General features: G+C 45.8%; 7 protein-coding genes across 7 annotated transcripts; 3 read left to right on the forward strand and 4 right to left on the reverse strand.

Annotated features, from left to right (window-relative positions):
- Nucleotides 1-1,417: 1,417 nt before the first annotated feature.
- H6S33_012403 (uncharacterized protein) lies at nucleotides 1,418-4,059 on the reverse strand (the record flags this gene model as incomplete). The annotated part of the gene is made up of 4 exons (XM_044843750.1): nucleotides 1,418-2,498; nucleotides 2,574-2,667; nucleotides 2,731-3,364; nucleotides 3,541-4,059. The coding sequence occupies 4 exons, from the start codon at nucleotides 4,057-4,059 to the stop codon at nucleotides 1,418-1,420; spliced, it is 2,328 nt and encodes a 775-aa protein (XP_044695052.1).
- Nucleotides 4,060-5,609: 1,550 nt separating this feature from the next.
- On the reverse strand, nucleotides 5,610-8,687 carry H6S33_012404 (uncharacterized protein; the record flags this gene model as incomplete). Its single annotated transcript, XM_044843751.1, has 2 exons — nucleotides 5,610-6,344; nucleotides 6,411-8,687. The coding sequence occupies 2 exons, from the start codon at nucleotides 8,685-8,687 to the stop codon at nucleotides 5,610-5,612; spliced, it is 3,012 nt and encodes a 1,003-aa protein (XP_044695053.1).
- An 871-nt stretch (nucleotides 8,688-9,558) lies between these two features.
- H6S33_012405 (uncharacterized protein) lies at nucleotides 9,559-10,370 on the forward strand (the record flags this gene model as incomplete). The annotated part of the gene is made up of 5 exons (XM_044843752.1): nucleotides 9,559-9,670; nucleotides 9,891-9,899; nucleotides 9,974-10,053; nucleotides 10,158-10,256; nucleotides 10,341-10,370. 5 exons carry the CDS (start codon nucleotides 9,559-9,561, stop codon nucleotides 10,368-10,370), a joined length of 330 nt encoding a protein of 109 aa, XP_044695054.1.
- Nucleotides 10,371-11,852: 1,482 nt separating this feature from the next.
- Nucleotides 11,853-14,381, reverse strand: H6S33_012406 (uncharacterized protein; the record flags this gene model as incomplete). The annotated part of the gene is made up of 1 exon (XM_044843753.1): nucleotides 11,853-14,381. The coding sequence occupies one exon, from the start codon at nucleotides 14,379-14,381 to the stop codon at nucleotides 11,853-11,855; it is 2,529 nt and encodes an 842-aa protein (XP_044695055.1).
- Nucleotides 14,382-17,359: 2,978 nt separating this feature from the next.
- Nucleotides 17,360-17,999, forward strand: H6S33_012407 (uncharacterized protein; the record flags this gene model as incomplete). The annotated part of the gene is made up of 4 exons (XM_044843754.1): nucleotides 17,360-17,491; nucleotides 17,555-17,646; nucleotides 17,714-17,790; nucleotides 17,866-17,999. 4 exons carry the CDS (start codon nucleotides 17,360-17,362, stop codon nucleotides 17,997-17,999), a joined length of 435 nt encoding a protein of 144 aa, XP_044695056.1.
- A 222-nt stretch (nucleotides 18,000-18,221) lies between these two features.
- On the reverse strand, nucleotides 18,222-18,680 carry H6S33_012408 (uncharacterized protein; the record flags this gene model as incomplete). The annotated part of the gene is made up of 3 exons (XM_044843755.1): nucleotides 18,222-18,233; nucleotides 18,309-18,375; nucleotides 18,457-18,680. 3 exons carry the CDS (start codon nucleotides 18,678-18,680, stop codon nucleotides 18,222-18,224), a joined length of 303 nt encoding a protein of 100 aa, XP_044695057.1.
- A 539-nt stretch (nucleotides 18,681-19,219) lies between these two features.
- H6S33_012409 (uncharacterized protein) lies at nucleotides 19,220-20,469 on the forward strand (the record flags this gene model as incomplete). The annotated part of the gene is made up of 5 exons (XM_044843756.1): nucleotides 19,220-19,434; nucleotides 19,583-19,622; nucleotides 19,701-19,828; nucleotides 19,883-20,379; nucleotides 20,438-20,469. 5 exons carry the CDS (start codon nucleotides 19,220-19,222, stop codon nucleotides 20,467-20,469), a joined length of 912 nt encoding a protein of 303 aa, XP_044695058.1.
- Nucleotides 20,470-20,622: the final 153 nt, after the last annotated feature.

Consider the following 20,622-nt stretch of genomic DNA (forward strand, 5'->3'; position numbering starts at 1 on the left):
GCAGCGGTTGGTTAGATCAAACTTTTTTGGTTTATTTTAATAAAATGAGTTAACTGTCTGAAAAAGTACTTGGACCCTTCAGATGAAAGCCAAGAGCCTAGTTATTTATCCGTTCTCGACTCATATTCGATGACTTAAAGAACGCTAGACTTAGCTAGTGCCCATATATACATGTACATGTAGTTAAACAGATATTTACCTACATGAAGATGATATGAGCTTGGAGCGTTGTTATTGGTTGCAACGTCGTTGTCACGAGAGGGAATTGCATGGATTCGAGTGACAAGTCATGATTCAATACACGTACGGGTGTTGAGGGTAAGTGATCAGAATCTGATAAGTGAATGCTGCGGTGAATACGTGTATTTGTCTTATCAGATTCTGATCACTTTTCGCTACACCTTAGTACACAGCTACGAGTTACGTGATGTTATAGTCATAGGTCGCGCACTGCGCGCATGCATATACTAAAATAAATGTATTTCAGAAATTCCCGGCATGAATTATAGTCACTCCCCGAAGTACTGTGATGGAGGATTTACGTTAGAAGGAATGGCCCAAAATTGGAATTCAAATCGGATCTCTTCGTTCTAAGTAAAGGATACTTACATATACAGCGTCCCAATGGACTTGACAAATATTATATCCCTAATCCAGGCAACGAAATCTGGCGTTGTTTTTGGTGTATAGCCACCTCAATCACCCAACTGCTGGATTCATAGATGCCATATATAATCTTCTATCTACAAGGGAGAATTAGAAGAAAAACCGACAGCGAGAGTGAAAGCGGGAATAGAAACTAACAGGTTAATGTATATTGATAGTATCACGAACTTGGGTAGGATGTCCGAGCTCTTGATTTTTATACTATTGCGGTTTGTAACAAACGGGAAACCCTATTCATTAAATGAATTATAAAAATGCAAGTGAGCCATAATTTCAACTTTAGTTCGTTCTCTCATTAACACAAAAGACATCTTTTTAGATATCTCCGCTTCCTTTGGGTAACAAATACTCCCCTGGGGTGAGCGATAACATCCCCCCCCCCCCGGGTCCATATTGCATCAAAAGGCTATAATTATGCCATATTTATCTTTAAGCATACTTCTTCAGCAAGACAAGTAGTAATCTTCAATAAAGCGTTAAACTATATGTGCCAATTTCCCCTTTTCCCTACCGCCCTCTCTCCAATTATCTTGAGGACTTACTGACAGAGTTTACAATTAATCGAAAGCTGAAAAATCAAAAGTACAAATATAAAGAGTGAAGAAAAGGCTAAAGCGCCGACTTCCATCATAAATTCTCTGATTCTTTATAATCTTGAAATACATATAAAACAAATACATAATATGAATGGTGAGAAAAAACCACCAATATCATACAAACAACTATAAACAACAAGTCCCATAACACAATTCTAATCTGTTAACGGCATCCCATGTCCATCTCTAAGTACCATCTTCACCAACTGCTCCTCTCCTGGCCCTAGTTCAATCTCATCTGCTATCTCAGAGGCACCCCACTTCCCTAATTTTACCATCGTAACAGACAATGGCTCGTTGTAGTTCTTACACTCCTTCCTGCTCGATCCTGGATGAATAGCATGACACCACAGTGCTTGATAAACATCGGGATCATTCTCCTTCATGTCCATCACATCCGGATATCCCAGCTTCTTGATAGCATTTAGCACCATCGGGCAGTTCCAGTGCTCTCCCGCACTTCGGATCCTGAAATTCCACGTGGTACCGACTTTGACACGACAATAGGCCACGTACTTCTCCAAAGGGTCTTCAATTTTATCGTAGATCTGGTAACCGCACTTGCTTGTAGTATAATCGTTGAACCATCTATCATTAGGATCGAGGTTCCAAAGCCCAACCTCCTTCCACACCTGCTCCGTGTCCTTCCCCCAGGGACCACAGTTACAGGGTAGGTTCTTGACTGAGTTTCTTGGCTGTGCGTCGATATGACCGTTGATTGGGAAGCGGTATCCATCGATGACGGTAGCCCAGTTGTGTGTTGAGAAGCATACAGGTACAGTGAACATACCAGGGGTGGTAGGGTCCCAGAGAGAGCCGACATTATCGCTACGGAGACTTCGGAAGATGCCGGCCGTGAGTGAGTAGGTGGGAGTAATCTCACGGATACCGTGAATGTAGGCTTGGACGGAGGAGGTGATTATATCAGTGATCTTGACATTCCATGGTTCATCATCTATGACATCGGCGCCAAAGAGCTTGTCATTGCGCCATGAGGGGGCCCAGCCTCTGTTGTTCCATTTGTAGATATAACAGCAGTAACCCTCGACGCAGGCTTTGAAGTCTTTGGGACCTGAATTGTCTTTTTTGCAGTTTGCGGCACCGGCTTTCTGCTTCTCCACAGTGGGTCTATAATCTGTGGCGGTCCTACGGTAATCCTTGGAGCAGGTGATGTATACTGCTTGGGAGTTGATGGCCGCGTTTAGAGTTTTTAGCATCAGGCCACGTGTGAGACCCCTATTATGAGGGTTAATAACATATCCACTCACTAAAGTATATATATACATTATATATATGAAAATATATACTTACGTCTCAGCACCAATATCTCTCCACAACTGTGCATCACCAGACCTGTCAGGAAGAAAGTTTCCTGCCATGGTGAAATTGGAGAATATAGATGACCCTACGAAAATACACAAGTTAATAACACCATCCAGACATAAAGTGTACAAAGAACCCCACTAACCATCACTTTCCGCCAAAGCTCCGCTAAAGATGACATTGATGCCTTCTCTCAGCGCCCCCCTTGCACGCATAGACGAGGATCTAATAAATGCATCGAGTCCCATCTTGTTTGTCTCCCTCGGCTTCTCATATCCAGGGTGTCTTGCCTCAAAGCTAATATATGAATTCAGGGTCCCAAATGCATTGCTAATACCTGATCCAATCTGTCCCACAAGGATATCGGTAAATCCCATCTTAGAAATCCTAGCGGTCTTGCCGGTACACTCAGACTTTTTGGTCCAATACGCAAGGCTCTCTTCATGTGATTCAAGTCTGGAAAATAGCAGATCACGCTCTTCGCGGCTGACACCGTACTCGGGGACAGCTAAAAACTCATCCTCCATAAGACGCAGATTGGTTTCAGCGATGGCAGCATTCTCAGCGGCTGCACTGGCCATGTTGTCAAGTAGCTGGTTGATTTGAATCATACCACGAGCCATGGGGAAGAATTGGCCAAAGAGGAAAGAGAGAGTATTGACGGTATGTGTGAAGATCAGGGCCCAGGTTTGGTCATCCATACCGGGTGTCCAATAGAAAGTATCCGCGATGACAGGCACGAGCTGAGCCATATTTAGCTGGGCAGCAACAAGAGAGTCCTGAAAAATGTTAGCTTCACTCACAGACTTATTTTATACATGGATATCATAGCATGGGGCAAATGCTAAGAAACCAGCGATAATTATCATTACCGCTAATGTCCTCACGTGCACCCAACACACAACTAAACCGAAAACGGTAAAAATGGACAAAAAAAGAGGGAATAAAAACTTACATGCACCATCTTAGAAACTTCAACGATATTCCCAGCACTCCTCAAAATAAACCATACTCTCCTTGCGACCTCTGGGTCTGCGACTTTCCTGACCACGTCTTGGCACTCGACCACACACCTGTGCACCGACTCGACGTCACATCTAAAATTAGTCTTTTTTAGCAAATCCTCGGCAATAAAGCCTACGATTCCTAATTCTTGAAACCGTTTTTTCTCGCTGTTGAGTAGAGTGTACTCTTTGATCCACTCGGTCGCACCGCTCGTCCACCAGTTCTCGACTGTTGGCGCGAACTCGGGCAATTGACAGATACAGTCAACCTCAGCTTCATGCGCGATGTGAGGGCGTCTCATAGGTTGAGTGAAATTGGTATGTTCTGAGGGGGGGGTAATAGCTTGCGTAGATTGTTCGTAGCAAGAATTAATGGAGCGAGCAAATGTGTCAGGATTTAATTGTGTAAACTCTGCAGCATTAGCCAAATTGAAGAGCGTGATGCTCGCGAAAAGTGCGGTAGTTTTCATATTTGAGGATTTTTATGGAATTTAGGAAGTTTAATAGTTTAGAGATTTGGGGATTTAAAGAGCGAATTTTGTTTCAGACGAAGATGAGGAGAGGAAAAGAAGAAGAGGGAGGAGGAAGGGAGGAGGAAGGGAGGAGGAAGGGCTTTTGTTCATCCATAGACGACGCAAGACTAATCTAGCCTGGAGTATATATTCTTGCGTAAGGAAATCGTTTAAAAGAGCGCTAGTTTGGGAAACGATGTCAGAGTTCATCGTGCAATTGCGCAACGCGCATAATGATTCATACTGTGCATATTGACAAACCCAAACCCTAAAAATCTTAGAACATTCCGTATTGATCTCTTACGGTAAAAAAATAAAACGCACATACTTCCTCCCCCGTCGCAACCCTAACCCACATGTATCTCAACTTCGTGTGATTTGTGATGCGTACGTGCGCCCATGTAGACTCTTTCACGAGTCGATACATCAAGCCGGGCGAAGTCCTCACACCCGGGGGCAGAATAGATCGCAACCTTGAAAGGTCTAGAGTGATGAAAATTTTATGATTTGAACAAGACGAGAGGTGAGATTACGTTGGGGTGTCAAGAACGGCGCTAGTACTTAGCGAGTGATAGTCTATGATCCATGAATCAATCCTTACGTACACGCTAGAAGTAGTTAGGTCCCCACAAACAACCAAAAACTGCGACAAATCGGGCCCCATTCAATGAAAAAAAACACTCTTTAACGTTTAATGACCACGCCAGACCATATATTCCCTAGGCTATCGTCGTGTTACACAGACCATGTTTTGCGGTACTATAGCAACACAGTATGTGTAAAAATAGTCCTGCCCAAATAGCACAGAATTTCAAATTACATATTTTTTTTTTTTTTCATCTTTTCCCAACCCCCTGGAATTACGTACTAGATTGAATACAATACCCTTATATAGAAACAATGATCTTATCCCACGCGCATCTTCATAAAATAATGCGATTAGGACTAGCTAGCCAGGCCCTCGACACCCCAAGGCCGGCATGAAGCACATGTAGGTAAATGCAAGTACTGCTGTTCGCACCAGCTGCCAACGGTAAATTCACTCGTCCCTTTTTATTCAACTCAAAACCTATCAATCTAGGGATTTCGCAACTTGTCGGAAAATCATTCGTCAATATCCTTTTCATGCGAGATAGATCGATAACCGACATCATATTATTCCGGGACAAATAAACAAACTGAAAAAACACATATGTGATTATGACATCTTCACCCCTCCCCTAGCGCCCCCGTTTTAAATCCCCATCTTAGATTAACATAGAAAAATAATTTTAAACTCCTCATACTCCAGTTTTCCCAAGAATTATTATGCGTTAAATAGACCCACACTTTTTTTTCACTCTAATACTCAAACAGAGTAGGTATATACGAAAAGAAAGATAAACGCCAAAAGCATGCGCACCAACACCAGGTATTAGGTAAATCCGCAAAGTGCGTAAACACATAAAAGAAAGTAGTAAAATCAGACGACCGCCTCTGAGAACGTGCTAAAACGCTCGTGACTCACATTATGAGGATGAGCTCCCACTTGAACTCGTTTCCGGTGTTAATTCTTGAGCCGAAGATCGCTCTGGCTCCGGTTCCGGGCTCGGTTCCGGAGTCTGTAACCCTGTCTCTCCATCTAACTCCATAGTCCTTTCGTATTCCTCGTCCTCCGGGCTCTTTATGTCGTAGTCCTCACCCACGGCACTACCTAGCGGACTTGGTAACCTCTGCCATCTGCGGCCTTTGCTCTCGACTCTCAACTTCGGTCCAAACTGGTGTCCCCAGCTACGGCGAGGGCGTGTTCCACTAGGTGTTGCTGGTGAGCTTTGTGTGCCACTTGGCATGGACTCACTACTTTCTATAGGCGACATGTAATCATCCGGGGAAGGGGGCGAAAGTTCGAATGTTGGAGATGTGATGGAATCATCACTTTTATGGTGGCGGTGAGACATTGCCCTACTTATAGTGACACCCGGAAGCGGGCTAGATGGGGGGGTGTCGAGCATACGCAGGGTACTGCGGGTCCTCATGTGTTGTAGGAGAGGTGTATCAAGGTTTCCGTTTCGGGAGAATATAACAACACCGATGGTGATGAGCAGGAGCACAGATTGAATTTGATACATTCGTTTTTGAAATATCATCTCGTCCGCGAGGATGGTGAGACGGGTGGAGACAGCAATCATTTCTCGTTCTGATTGCTCGCGTTGGGATTCGAGGGCTATTACTGTTGATTGCCAGAGTTGGTCATATTGTTGCTTCTATTTGAACATATTTCGTTAATACCAAACCTGCAGCGATAATTCGATTAATGGAAATTGACATACATAAAGTAGCAGCTCTGTTAGAAAAGTTGTGTTCAACTGTTGAATGAAGTGTGCTGTCTTCTCCATCTGACGCTTTTCGACTTTCATAAACGCATCCCGCAGAATCCTCGACTGATCCTCAATATATTGGAGCGAAAGAGTGGCGTTTTGCTCAAGCAACTGAAGCCTTTTGTGGACTGTCTTGAAGAAACTTTCCTGGGTTGTAGGGATCGCATGTGGAGGACTCGGGGGCGACGGCGGAGGGGAGGCATGGTATTGTTGTTGGGGATGGTTGTTCTTCACCTCTTGCGTGACCGAAACCGCTTGAGATTTGATAGCAGTAGGAGCAGTATCCCGTTGTGGTAGACTCTGAACAGAGGGGGCAGCTGCGATATGTTCTTTGGTACTTGCTTGGAGCGCCGATTGAACTGTCTTCGAGCTCGCTGTAGAAATAGATCCCGCGTTTATCAAAGTCTCGGGCTCGGAGTGAGCCCTGACGGTTCGCAAGGTGGTTGAAGGCGTGTGAATTGCCCCGCATACAGGTAGTCGAGGGGGATCGAAAATGTAGACATCATAGAAGGCCCTCGACGTACATACTGGCGGTGGAGTATCAATCAAGTTCCTCTTAGCGGAATCTTGATTTGGCTCATAGATCTCCGCCGAAGTTTCATCCAAGTCCGTCGTTGTATACTCCAAATAACTTTCTATTGGCTTCTCTGCCTCCGTCGGCGCCGGTGTGATAGAAATATCCTGAATACCCACTGCTACGGCTTCCGGAACCACATCCTCTCTCACATCGTCCTCAATTTCGCCCCTCGAGAGTTCTTCTTGATGTTTAAACTCCTCCATCATAGTTGTCCCGTGCACCCTCAACAAGCTCACTGGGCAGTAAAACTCGTTTCCATAGTGAGTCAACAATTCCACGCGAAGATAACGTGCCCAAATCAATGGGTTCTCGATCAGGAACGCCTGGACTTGTCTCGTATTTCTTGCTTCAAATGTGCCAAGGTCCTTCCATCCATTCTGTTTAACGGGGTATCGATCACTAACAGAAACTCGGAAGGTCCGGAACATCGAAGAGAAAAATTCAAAGTTGGCAAGGACAACCGTGTCCACAAGAATATCCTCACACAACTCCACGACAAAGAATTTATTTTCTTGGCCACATTTGTTCCGCATGTAGTTGTCTTTATTCTCTACAAGAATTGCTGTAGCACCCTTACTTCCTGGATTCGTTTTATGAACTGTAGCAGCACAGTCAAAAGATGCATAGTTGAATCGCTCCTTGCAAGTCTTTCCCGCATCTTTGGACCTAGAGTATCCTCCAAGGGCTTCCGTATGTGCGGGTGCCGGAGTAGCAGCTCTCTCGGCTCGGCCAATTCGGTACTCGGGAACTGAATCAAATCCAAAATCTAGCTCAATTTCGGCATCTTCACCAAGAGCATCTAGGGCATTGTTGATCGTCCGTGGATCGTTTCGTGGTTCTCGCACGCGGTACTCGAAGTTCTCGGTCGATTGACCAGCTTTTGCGAGGTTTTGGGCCCTCCATTCCTCGAAGGAGAGGAAATTTGCCGTATCAAGGGGTGAATCATCTGAATCTGATTCTTTCGGCAGTTGCTCGATTGGAACAGGCGTGGAGCTCACCGGAGCTATAGCTGACGATGGTGGTACCGATTGATTAATTGCGGTAGAAGCTGTTGTGATAGATGCGTGAGATTTTTCAATATTAGTATTTGGTTTTCCAAAACTCAAGCCTTTCGATGAGACTCTCGTGGTCGTTGCTACCGTCGTTACCGTTGTTGTCGTTGGCTTCACCCCCGAGAGTCCTTCACCTCCACTACCAGACACTGTAGCTGTAACCGTGACGGTCTGTGGAGCCCACGATGTCCGTAAACATTGCTGTGGAAGAGAATGTGTGATGTAATTCACTGAAACTGCCTTGCAAGTTGGTGCCGGCACCTCCCCACCGGACACAGCTCCAGAAATGAGCTGCGGGAGTCCTAGCAGCGCAGCAGAGACGGCGATGATGGCGTATCGTCCGAACATGGTGAACCCCTTCTTTTCCTTCGTCCTTCCACCCTTTCTTGGAACTGGAAATGGCGGTAAAAAGTATGAAGACAAAGAGATCGCTCGTTGGATTTTTTGTTGCTCGATTTCAAGCTCACCACCGCCGTCCCCTTGTGGCCAACGAAAAATTGGCAGCTTAACAACCGGATGAGCAGAAAGACACCCGGCAAAATCCAACGCAGATAGCAACCCTAACCCTAATAGAAACACTGTTTTAGCTACTGGCGTCATGGACAAAACAATCTTGTTCTAGCTGGCACATTGACCATAAAAAGGGAACCTGGCCTGGCCAATCAAATCGAGAGGAAAAATAATTGCCGATAAACGGCGCATCGGTATGAGATGAGCGGGAATGTTTTCTTTTAGGCGGGGCTGAGGACCAATGATACAAGTGCGGCCGAGGTCCAAGGAGGTCTCAGTTCCTTAAGTATTTGTGGGGAGGTAAGGACAGATCAGAAACAAGCCGCGTAGGTACATGGCTTCTGGAAGCTTATTATATGAGGTAGACGATACACATCCCACTTCTTTTATTAATTACTTGTATCTACAAGGCCTTCGTATATTACTTACTTACGAGCACCTCCGTCAAACGGTCCCAAGGCCCCATCTGTGTACCATGGTTGTATCCAGTTGAGTACAAGGAAGATCGCCACTTATGTTTCGAGAGGAGAGCACGTACTTGAGTAGAAGAAAGAAGAGGCAGGTTTCATCAGTCCCAGCTCCGAGCTCCTTTCGTTTTGAATAAACCTCTATTGACGGCTAGCTGTAGTATCCTAGCGTATTATATACCCATAGCTCCCCATCTCTTTGTCCATGCACCGGCCATCAAGATAAAGTCCCAGATTCCCATGGATACAGGTATCAATCGAGAATACTTCAAGGTAGACTATTCCAGAAAGCTTTATCTGTCTCTCGACTCATCGAGCTTGCGAGTTTTGAACACGTTGCGCTAAGAAGTCAGTACCGGGCCGAAAAACCGATCATCGGCTTAAATTGCGTTGAAGCCGAAACCGCAGTCGGCAACTAGATATACCTTGTTCCGTTTCAGTGTTGACTTTACTTGGATCTGTCTTCATTGAAAGGATTATTTCCAAGTTAAAGAATGCTCGGACTCTTTTTCACCGGACATGTTCACGAACCATCACTCGAGTCAACTCTATCATACCTAGTGCCGAAGTGCCCACGTGGGGATGCAAAGAATCTTATTTCCTCACGTATTTAACCCCAGTGGTATTTTGATTAAGTACTAGGATGCTTTCTGGCCCAAAAGAGATACAGTAGTACTCCTGTAGTGTTGATCAGCAAATCTTAGGCATTAGTTTGAGTATTTCTAGACCACCCCAAAATAAGAGTGCACAGATCAGAATAAGAAGGACTCAACCGAAGTGTGAAGGGAGCAAGAAAGTCAATACTTCATATTTCACAAAATTATAGGGAGATTGAGTAAGTATACGTATCGGCTAATAAAGTATTCTCAACTCAAGAAACCTATGGTTTTAATTATTTCAATATTGTAGAAACTTTTAACAAGCGGAACATCTGGATAGATGGCCGAGTGGTTATGGCGCTAGCTTCAGGTGCTAGTGGGGCAACCCGCGTGAGTTCGATCCTCACTCTATTCAACAATCTTTTTCTTTTCCTCTTCTCCTCTTCGTCGTTACACAAAGAAAGTGTGCAGCCTTCATGGTTCTGAATATCCAGAAAACTTATTCCCTCGTCCAGTTTAGGTCTGCCAAGCGCTCTTCTTTTTGGTACAACCACCCTCCTCCTTTAGCTTATCTTCCTCCTGTGATTAATGTGGTAAGCTTGTCACCATTACTCCATTAATCATCTCGTTATTCCTAGCACCATATTCATTCAAAAGATTTACAATCTCGTCTGTAGTCCTCAAATTACTATCTCTCCGGGATTTAAGGAGTACGGTTTTAAGAGATGAAAATCAAGGCCTCTGCATATCTGGCAACCCCATGCACCTTCAAACCCCACTCTTTCGCGGTGTCATCAATATTAATACAATTTGTTGAATGTATCAACATGTATATACGGTAATATACCTCACCGGACTCCATTCAACCCTAACAATCATACTGTTCGCGCAATAAAATATCCGCCAGCGTAACTGACCCTGTGTGCTGTACGTATATCCCGTGGGATATCAAGTACATGTACATAGTCATGTAGCTGTGTCGATATTCACAGGCGATCACTCATCCCCTACTAATCCCGAATGCTGCCCTCAGTAATCCAAGATATAAGTAAAAGTCCCCACAACCGGCAGGGTATTTTAACAAAATTTACAACAAAAATAGCCGTGGAAGTCCATTTGTAGTAAATCCTGCCCAAGACCTCTCAGTGGCACATGCTGTTCCCAAACCTCTATGTGTGGAGTTCACAACCCAAGACCATCGCCCCGAGAGTCCAACACCTAACCAATCCCATCCGCGGCAAACACAAACCATTGCTGCCCACGATATCCAGAACCCCGTTTTCTCCCGAACCTTCTTTACTTTCTTTCAAAACCCGCACTGACGTGTTTCATAGCTTGTCACTCGGCCAACCCTACCATCGTTGAGAATTTCGATAGGCAGCAGGACCCGAGAGTTGGTGGAGTGCGAGGTTGTGATTGAGTGAAACATCTGTGATGCTGCGATTCTAGTGGTGGTGTTGCACAGTTGTGGCTTTTTGTTTCTGGCCAATTACGATGCGCGCCCTGACCAATTGATGTTTGCAAGAGCTTGGAAACGCGAAAAACAATTATCAAACCATGTACCAACACTGCGGAGTAATTACGTGCCCGGACAACATTAAAATACCGAATGCCCCCTTAATTAATGCATTCACAAGAAAATAAACGGAAGAAAACATTAAAATCTCTGAAAGCAACATTACGAAAGAATTATTAATGAAATAAGCGGCCTAAAAACCAGCCCGAGATGATATTTGACGTGGAAAAACAAAAACCGAAAAGTTGAAAGCAAAAATAAAAGCAGACCAGGTATTTACAAACATTACCACAACCCCTTATACGCGCTAAAGTATTTACAAGAAATAAAAAAGGACCCCTTAAACTTGCAAAAATAAAAGTAGAAAAAAGGAGAGGAAAAAAAAGCAAAATTCCCAAGCTTATCCTAGACTCCATTCCATGTATGTATCCAACCGCAAGTAAACCGCCACAACTTCAGATTCATACAAACATGGCCCTCTCTCACCCCAACTCTAGTGTGCGCCCTAATATCCATAAATGCAGAAATAATAGTACTTGAGCATAAAGGGGACGTCTTATGCTCGGCTCACTGAAGATCAAATCCAAGTAAGCCAAGTGTAATCACTAAGTTGATAGATTGAGCAGAGCTCAGAATTCAAGCAGGAAAGACATCCCATACATAAATAAACAGTTTATCGTGCTCGCTTTGTCCCATTGGGGATAGGTCGTTCATCCATATCAACATCATCCCCAAACCTCTGGATAGCGGTCATGATGTCCACTTTTCTAACAGGTTTGATAAGGTAATCATCCATCCCGCTCTCCAGCGCGTTCAGGACATGGTTCTCACGGACATTTCCAGAGAGCCCAATGATGGGAATACGTGAGCAAGGGGTGTAAGTAGTAGGCGAATGCTTTTCTCGACGGCGGATTTCAAGTGTTGCGGGAATCCCTCCCATCACGGGCATTTGAATATCCATGAGGACAAGATCTATCGGTGATCTGCTTCTAGATAGGCTTTCGAGAAGGTCGAGGGCCTCTTGTCCATTGGAGGCTACCGTGCAAGCAAACCCTTCGGATGATAGCAGTCTGGTGATGAGACGCTGGTTGATATGGTTGTCCTCGACGATAAGGATGTGATTTATTGGACGGGGGATAACAGAAGGTATGATTGCTTGAGTCTGGGCTGAGGCCATAACTGATATCGAGTCTTTGTAGCTCTTCGGACTCGATTTTGATAAGCTGAAAGAATTTCCCCCACTCCGATCCTCCTCACATCTAAAAGTGAACGTGAATTTCGAACCCTGCCCCTTTCTGCTGTCCACAAGTATTTCACCGCCCATCAATTCCACGAGATTCTTGCTAATGTGAAGTCCAAGACCTGTGCCTCCAACCTCCGAATAGTTAGTTGAGGATGGCTGTGAGAACCGATCAAAAAGGACTGCTTTTTCGTCCAATGTCAATCCAACACCGGTATCTGAAACAGTTATCCGAAAAAGGGTATTCTCCAGTGTACGTTCAACTATATCAAACATGAGAGTGATGCTGCCTTTATCTGTAAATTTGAGAGCATTGGCAATGAGGTTTATGATGATCTGTGAAAGCCTATGTGGGTCTGCTGTAATGACGGAGTCAGAGATGGGCATGGAGGCGCGCAGTTCAATGCCTTTTCGCTGAGCCTGAACCTCAAACATCTTTAACACAGAAGAAATAGTGCTCTTAAGATCAAAGCTGATTTTCTTTAGCACCACTTTGCCAAGTTCTAGTTTTGAAAGGTTGAGAACATCATCCGTCACGGTTTGTTGGTGCACTGCACAGGTAGAAATCGCGTCGAGTGACTCTTCGTCGAGGAGAAGCTGTTCCCGGAGAAGAAGCAAATCTTCCGGTGAGACGAAGGGTTTTTCTAATACTGAACGCCGTGTTTCGAGGCCCATCTTGAGAAGTTCTACATTCCCAAATATTCCACCAAGGGGATTTCGAAGCTCGTGACAAAGAGAATCAACGAATTGCTCGCGGTTTTGGCGGTGTCTTTCGGCTTCCGCGGCGCGCATCCGTTGGTGCTCCTCTGCTGCTTTCATAGTATCTAGCCGCTCCTTCTCCAGCATCTTGAACTCTGTAATATCGAAAACAGTTTGCAAATATCCACTGTCGTTTGCGACGGCCTCGCACGCAACCCAGCGAATTGTATTATCTGGATGCACGAACCGATACTCGCATCGAGCGAATGCATCCTCGCCGTTCTTGACAGCGCGCAGGCTCGCGGCGACTTGTTCGCGGTCTGCTTGATGTATGGCATTGATCCAGCCGCCGTCACGTATAGTGTCTTCAGAAAGGCCGGAAATATCGCAGAAACGCTGATTGATGAAGTATTTAAGATTGCCTTCACCAGAATTTGTGCCACAGACACCAACTGGGAGCATCGACAAAAGTGCTAAGTATCCATCACGCTCTCGACCAACAGTTTCGCTAGTCCGAGCAGATAAAAGACTTAAAGCTCCTTGCAATGTGGTTTCTGCGGCCCGGTGGCGGATGACCTCGTTTTCGAGAGCTTTGGCTCTCTGTTGTAGAGAGGCAATTATGAGGTTCTGCTGTTCAGGTGTTTCTATTGGTCCATTGAAATTTTCGGCGGGCTTTATGTGTGTATGTAGTCGACATATACGCTCAAAGACGTTTTCGAGACCACTATCCTTGAAGTTGTTTAGGTCGTAACCACAAAGGAGGGTGATCTCTCTTCCGGCAACAAACCGTGACCACAGCTGTTCCAATTCCAGCGCGGCCGTGTGCAAGCCGCGTTCGCACAATATATTCACTAACTCTCCATATACAAAAACTCTCCGGTAGTTCTTCTGAACCCTTCCAAAAAGATCGCGCAGAAACTCCTCCATCTTCTCTGACTCAAACATGCCATTGGGAACAACAGTGTCGGCAAGAATCCCAGCATCTACAAACACTAGTTGCTGCTGATGCTTCATCCGGTCCGTGTTGACATGCTGCTCTCTAAAGCATGCTTCAAGCGTTTCAATACGATTCTTTCCGGCAAGAATGACTACTGCATCGTCGCTCCTGGTCGTGGGCACAATGAAGCTTGATATGATTTTGTATAGTTGCTCTTCAGATTCGAATAGCTGGACTTGATGATCGCATTTCGAGCCCGCGTGTACGAAATCTGTAAATGAAGCAGCACCGCTGCGTTCTGCTGTATTATCGCAAGTAACTGCCATCGTGGTTGTATGCCGTGTGGTAGTGAGGGGTGCCTGAGGGGGCGTGGAAAGAGAAGCAGCGTGTTCACCCCAAGACAACGAATCAACGGGAAACCTAGGCGGCATATCATGTAAATACATTTAGCTTGTTTATAAGGATATCACGCTCAATATCATCACAGTGGGTATTTGAAGGCGGGTGTTTCAGTGTATTTCATGGGGGGTAAAGATCCGAGAGTGGAGGCCTAGGAAACTAAAGGAAAGGGACTTGACTGACTGACTTGACAGCGAGAACGTCGTTGTTGCACCAAGACTCGGTTTCCGGCACAACCAACAACTCTCTTTACAAAAGCGAATCCCGAGGCGTTGGTACTCGCCTGTGTATTTCCCCGAAAGGCACTGTCAATTTAATGTGGAGAGCTGGTCGTATTGCGTGTTCTGGAGCGGTATTATTTTATTTATTTTTCTAGGTGTGTAGCAGCAATGCACAGTGGAATCCAGTCAGGACACTTCTTGAATCCTTAGGAGGTAGTGACTTTTGAGGCTGCTGCGGCATGAGCAGAAGCAGAAGCCCAACCTAGTAGGGAGAGTTGGCGGCGGGTATGGGGGGCAGAGTGTGGGTTTCTGTTGGGTTGGTGGTTTCTGTAGGTTGCCTTTGTGGCTCGCTGCTGCTGCTTGTCGTTGGTGTTTTTTTCTTTTTCCTTTTCTTTTTTTTTTCTCCCTCGTCTTTCCTTCTCCTGGTGTTTCCGATATTTAGCAAGGGTTTGTGTCTTTGAGGGCTTTGCGGACAGCTTACTATGTAGATGCCGTCAATAGAATGAAAGGTTCAGAGGCCCACAGTAATTTGATAGGGCCACAGTAATCTAGGTATCTCACAGCAGCAGCTCTCAGCTATCCACAAAGTTCGGACGTCATAAAGTTTATCCTTCGGAGAGCTTACAGTAAATACCGTGAATAGCAACCACACGCGCAAGATCGAAGATCGTTTCTCTGTTACTGTTCCCTCTCTCGTATATGGTGGAACTGTGGAGTTCTGGGCATGTGCCTCTTTTCGTTCGTTCTTTTCAGCCATTGGTTTTTGGGCTGAACAGGGCGTACAAAAAATGATAAGTTACATAATCTGCTACTCTCAATACGGAAGGTTCCCGGGAGACAAACACTGGAACCTGACTACAGATCAGTTCACACAGGAATGTGTACATGCCATACCACTGTTAACAATGTACCTACACTCCTTGGTCTTTCCCTGGTCCTGGTCTGGGACCTTCGGTTTGTATCACAGGAGCTATATAACTGGCAATCGAAGAATGAAGGTGATGTTGCATCTCCGGGAAGACCACAATAGTCTAAGCTGCCGAAAGGGGTGTGGGGGAGTACTTTCTTGGGCGGGAGGCTGTTTCTGTTTTTGCACAAAAGGCAGGGCGGGCACCAGAGCCGTGAATCTACTACGGTAGGCACTCACTTCAACGCACGCAGGAGACATGCCGGATTTCACGATGGATGTCAGATGGTGGCGTGTTTTTGGACTTTCTGGAAGGCCATGTGGTTTCAACGCTAAGGCTTCCTTCCCGAACATCCACTACACACATGCCTTCAACTCCCTACATCATTACAGATCCATACGCCCACGGACGATGGAGAGTTTCATCAATCAGATAAACGATACTTTATCAGCACCTCACCTTTTAATTCAATTCATGTTATGCCAAAAGCACACGCACGCACACACACCCTCCATGACTTAGTGCAGCTTTCCCCGACGTTGAATGCTGATGATCCCAGTGTATCACAAAAGAAGTCCCCCCCAGTGCCAGTGGCAGTGTTACCAAAAACGGGGATTTACTCTTTCTCCCCGGGTGAAAGGTTATGCGAACCACTATATCGGAATCTCGACACCTTTGATGTGCTGGCCATCGATTCACTCACCTCCCACAAATGCTTAAATCAAGCAAATCTTGGCCACGTTGCCCAGAATAAACGTACCACCATTGGCTGCAGAACCCCCTTACCCCGGGTCCGGTGCTGCCGTTTCACTCTCTAGGCAAGATAGACATGAGGCTCAAAGCCTCGGTATCGGGCCCAACCTTATCGATAACCCAAACTCCTCTACCTACCCCTTAAAGTCAAGCCAGTGGATTGGGATCTCGCTTCCAGCTAGCCATAAACATGCTCTTAACCGTCGATCACCGGCGAGCCAATGCAGCCGAATTCCCCGCCCAGGGGTTTTTGGGCGGGGATTGTCGGACGGCACGAAGACCGTATCAACCATTATTAATCGTCCCCGACTGCAAACACCAAAAAAATTCCAAGACAAAAGAGAGGACGAGGGAAAAAAAATCAAAAAAAACTTAGCGCTGAGTCGGCGCCGACGAGCGCGTCAACCCTCAATTTCACTCGGCACATCCCTAACGTGTTGGTGAGGGGAGATACCTACGCTAGCAGACAGAAGCCCCTTCGCGTGGCAATAGAATAGATAAATACATGTAGGTAACAACCACAACAGAAACAAAAAATGAAACATGCATTCGATATCATTCCCTGATTCCATGACCAAGTCAGCACGCTTAAAGGTTGTCACAGTGGTGGTTGTCAAGGTTACACCCGTATTCCACTTCGGAGTTTGCGTGTAACATTTTGCTTATTACATGTGAGCAGTTGAAATCATAGGTAGCTTTAACAAAGCCTCCTACGTAGCTATGATATGACTTGTACTGCGGGGAAATTCCTCCAAATCGTTCCTTTTCCTCCAGCGTGCTTCTTTGAATCGATCAGAAAACTTCACCGACCCCGGATTTGATAAAATTGGCGACGAGGTTGCAGAATATTTCGTGGGTTAGGGTTTGTACAGGGATATCTGCCGCCCAGGGTTTTCTGGACGGGTAACCATCATGCACGATTACCCGTCCCATGCTTGTTTCACCTCGAAATTTTAGAGATCCACAGAACTCGCAGGCAACTCGTACAACGGAAAAATCACTCCACAAAACAACGCAAGCACAATGGCTTCCCAATCAGAGTACCCGCAATCTGCACCTGCAGAGGACACACCGATGGAAGATCTGAGTGAAATCGACAATGACGAGCCACTTGTCGAGGAGGAATCGATGTTCAATGATCTGCGAATCACAACCGTAAGTGCCTTGTGCTGTCGAGATTTCACCTTGGGGGCTATGTCTGCTAACACTGCAGAATAGCTCCCCGGAGCGGAGGAAGGCTCGGCTTCATTCGAGATTAAGGGTGAGGACCATACCCTTGGCAACGCCTTACGATACATTATCATGAAAAAGTATGTGATTTTTTTACAACAGCTTTTGGTTTTGTTTTTTAACCGGGTACTGACTCGGAGACTATAGCCCCGAGGTTGAGTTCTGTGGGTACTCGATACCGCATCCTTCCGAGGAGAAGATGAATATCCGGATACAGATCTATCGTACGTACCACTGTCGCCGATCGCCTTAATACTCGATGCCGTTCTTGCTCTTAATCTAACTAATTGGAACTGCAGCTGAATACTGGGAAACCACAAAGCCTTACGATGTCCTGCTGAAGGGCTTTGATGACCTCTCTGATCTCTGCGATCATGTCACCGAAGCCTTTACAGCCGCAAAAGACGCCCACGGTAAGCACGAGGATAAATAAAAATATTATCACTAGACCAGGAGTTGTACCAAAAGTCGTTTCTTTTCCTTATCTTTTTCCACGATAAATTGGCGTATATAGGACTGGTTCTTTTTCTTTTCTTATTTGGGAGGTTGTTCTTCTCTTTGATCTTTAGTAGGATATTTACTCGCAGGAATTGGAAAATTGAAATGACATTAGAAGCAAGATATGGACAAGGCACTTCAACTGTGCATACATGTTCTAGTTGCGGCCCTTTAAAAAGAAAAGGAAGATGTTAGTACGCGTCATGATTGACAAATTCAGAGTCAATGATCCAGATTCCCGTACCTCCAAGAAGTTGTTCATAAAGTTCGATGAGACCCTGGCCTTGGGGTCTTCCTCCACTCTAAAGTACCTATACCGCCAACTCAATCAGTGATCATACTCCTACACAATTCCCCCCCTTCCCGGTTCCCCGCAAGAAAATTGAACTCACTTCATGATGTGGGGAATCTGTTTCCAGTAGTTCAGCGTCTCCTGGTACTCCATATTGCTCTTTGTAATCAGCATGTCCGCAACCGGCAGCTGCTGCACATATCTGTGGCGCTCAAACTCCTGTCTGATCTTCGCGCGCACGGCAGAGAGTGGGACATTGAGAGCATATGTCCTTACGATTTCCGGCGCCTTATCACCCCACCAAAAATCAGCACCAGCTTCCATGAATCTCGACCTAGGCGGAAGAAAAAATGGCATCATGAGGGAGACCTACGGATCGCTGCCATGCTCTGTACGAGAGAATGGCCCGCCTCGACGCATCCTGCCAGTTAACAGCTATACCCGCATCACCACCGAGATTAGCAAACTGGTTCTTCGTAGGGATAAAAGCGGAACGGGTACCAACACGCGCGGGTTGTCTGGGCGAGTTGTGTGGGATTGATAACCATGGCGTTCGTGTGTTTGCGTAGGGTAGGCAAGGTGATCACAGATAACGAGTGAGACTTTGGTGCTCGGGAGAGGGCGGCGGCGACGGGGATGGGGGGATTTGGAGGGTTGGATGGAAGGGGGCTGCTTTAAGTTGTACCCCTGCGAATGATCAGAAATACGCCGTGATGTTGTCGCAGGGTCTTAGTGGGGCTAGGGGCGGCATGTGGCTGCCCCTGTTGAGCCGCGACGGCCCTATCAAAAAAAAATCTTGACGGTTGTCTGAAATATTCAGTACTCACACTCTCCCCAAGTTTCGATATTCTTGGACAAGAAAGATGGCTGTGACCGCTTTGTTTTCACGATGCGCTCGCTCGGGTGCAAGCCCTATCCGCGCACTTTCTCAGCGTAATTTTTCCTCGGTCAAGGAAGTAGTTCCACTCGCATATCATCTTTATGAACCTACCGACTCGACAGCTCCAAAGAATGATGCGCCGATTGTGGTGATGCACGGTCTCTTCGGGTCGAAGCAGAATAACCGCACGATCAGTAAGTAAGAACCCGAAATCCTTCCAAATAACAGCCGAAAAACGGACTTCAAAGACTCCCATATGTTCCGAATCGGGAATAAAGATCATTGGCTTCTTCAGAATCTTTTATTTATATATTAAAATGCTAATTTATATGTTGATGACCATTAGAGCGCTTGCACGGGATTTGAACAGGCCTGTTTATGCAGTTGTATGTTTCTTTTAATTTGCTTCACAGATTATCACTACACATCACAGGACCTCTCAACTAACAACCCAAAATATTCAGGACCTCCGAAACCATGGCGATAGCCCCCACCACAAACGCCACGACTACATAGCCATGGCCGAAGATGTCGAGCACTTTCTTGTCGACAAGAAACTCGGCCCAGAAACCACTCTTCTCGGTCATTCCATGTCCGTAAACCCTTCCTTCCTACCCTCCTCCCGCCAATTCTAACAACCATCCAGGGGCGCCAAAACGGCCATGGCAGTTTCCCTCCGCAGTCCCTCGCTCGTGCGCGACCTCGTAGTCGTTGACAACGCCCCCGTCTCCTCAACCCTACACTCCTCGTTTGGCACATACATCCGCGCCATGCGTCAGATCGAGGAGTCGAAGCTCACGAAGCAATCCGAGGCTGACAAGATTCTCTCCGAGTACGAGCCGAACCTTGGGATCCGGCAGTTTTTGCTCACGAACTTGACACGCGAGGAGGGATCTCCATATCTAAAGTTCAGGGTACCAATCAAGATTCTCGGCAGTGCGTTAGACGAGATTGGAGATTTCCCATTTACGCCCGAGAAGGATCGGTTTGAGGGACGGGCCCTGTTTGTCAGGGGTACCAAAAGTCACTATGTCCCCGATGAGCATATCCCGATCATTGGCAGATTCTTTCCACTATTTAGATTGAAAGATATAGATGCCGGACATTGGGTTATTTCAGAGAAGCCAATTGAGTTCAAAGAAGGTATGCTTTCTCCTTGTGAGCATTCTTCATAGAGTTTACTTACTGATCATTGATACAGCCGTTGTTGAATTCCTGCAGAACTCGGAGTGAACTATTTATAGAAAGTTTTTTAAGAACAGATAATTTAATCATTGCCAATATAGTAGAAGTCACTAGAAAAGGAGTAAATTTTAAACATATTTCGTTATTCATATATCTGTATATCATAGAAACTTCTAAGAGGCATAACTATTAATTACAGCC

The sequence above is a fragment of the Morchella sextelata genome (assembly GCF_020137385.1).
Source record: "Morchella sextelata strain SCLS chromosome Unknown scls_8, whole genome shotgun sequence".
Taxonomy (NCBI): Eukaryota; Fungi; Ascomycota; class Pezizomycetes; order Pezizales; family Morchellaceae; genus Morchella; species Morchella sextelata.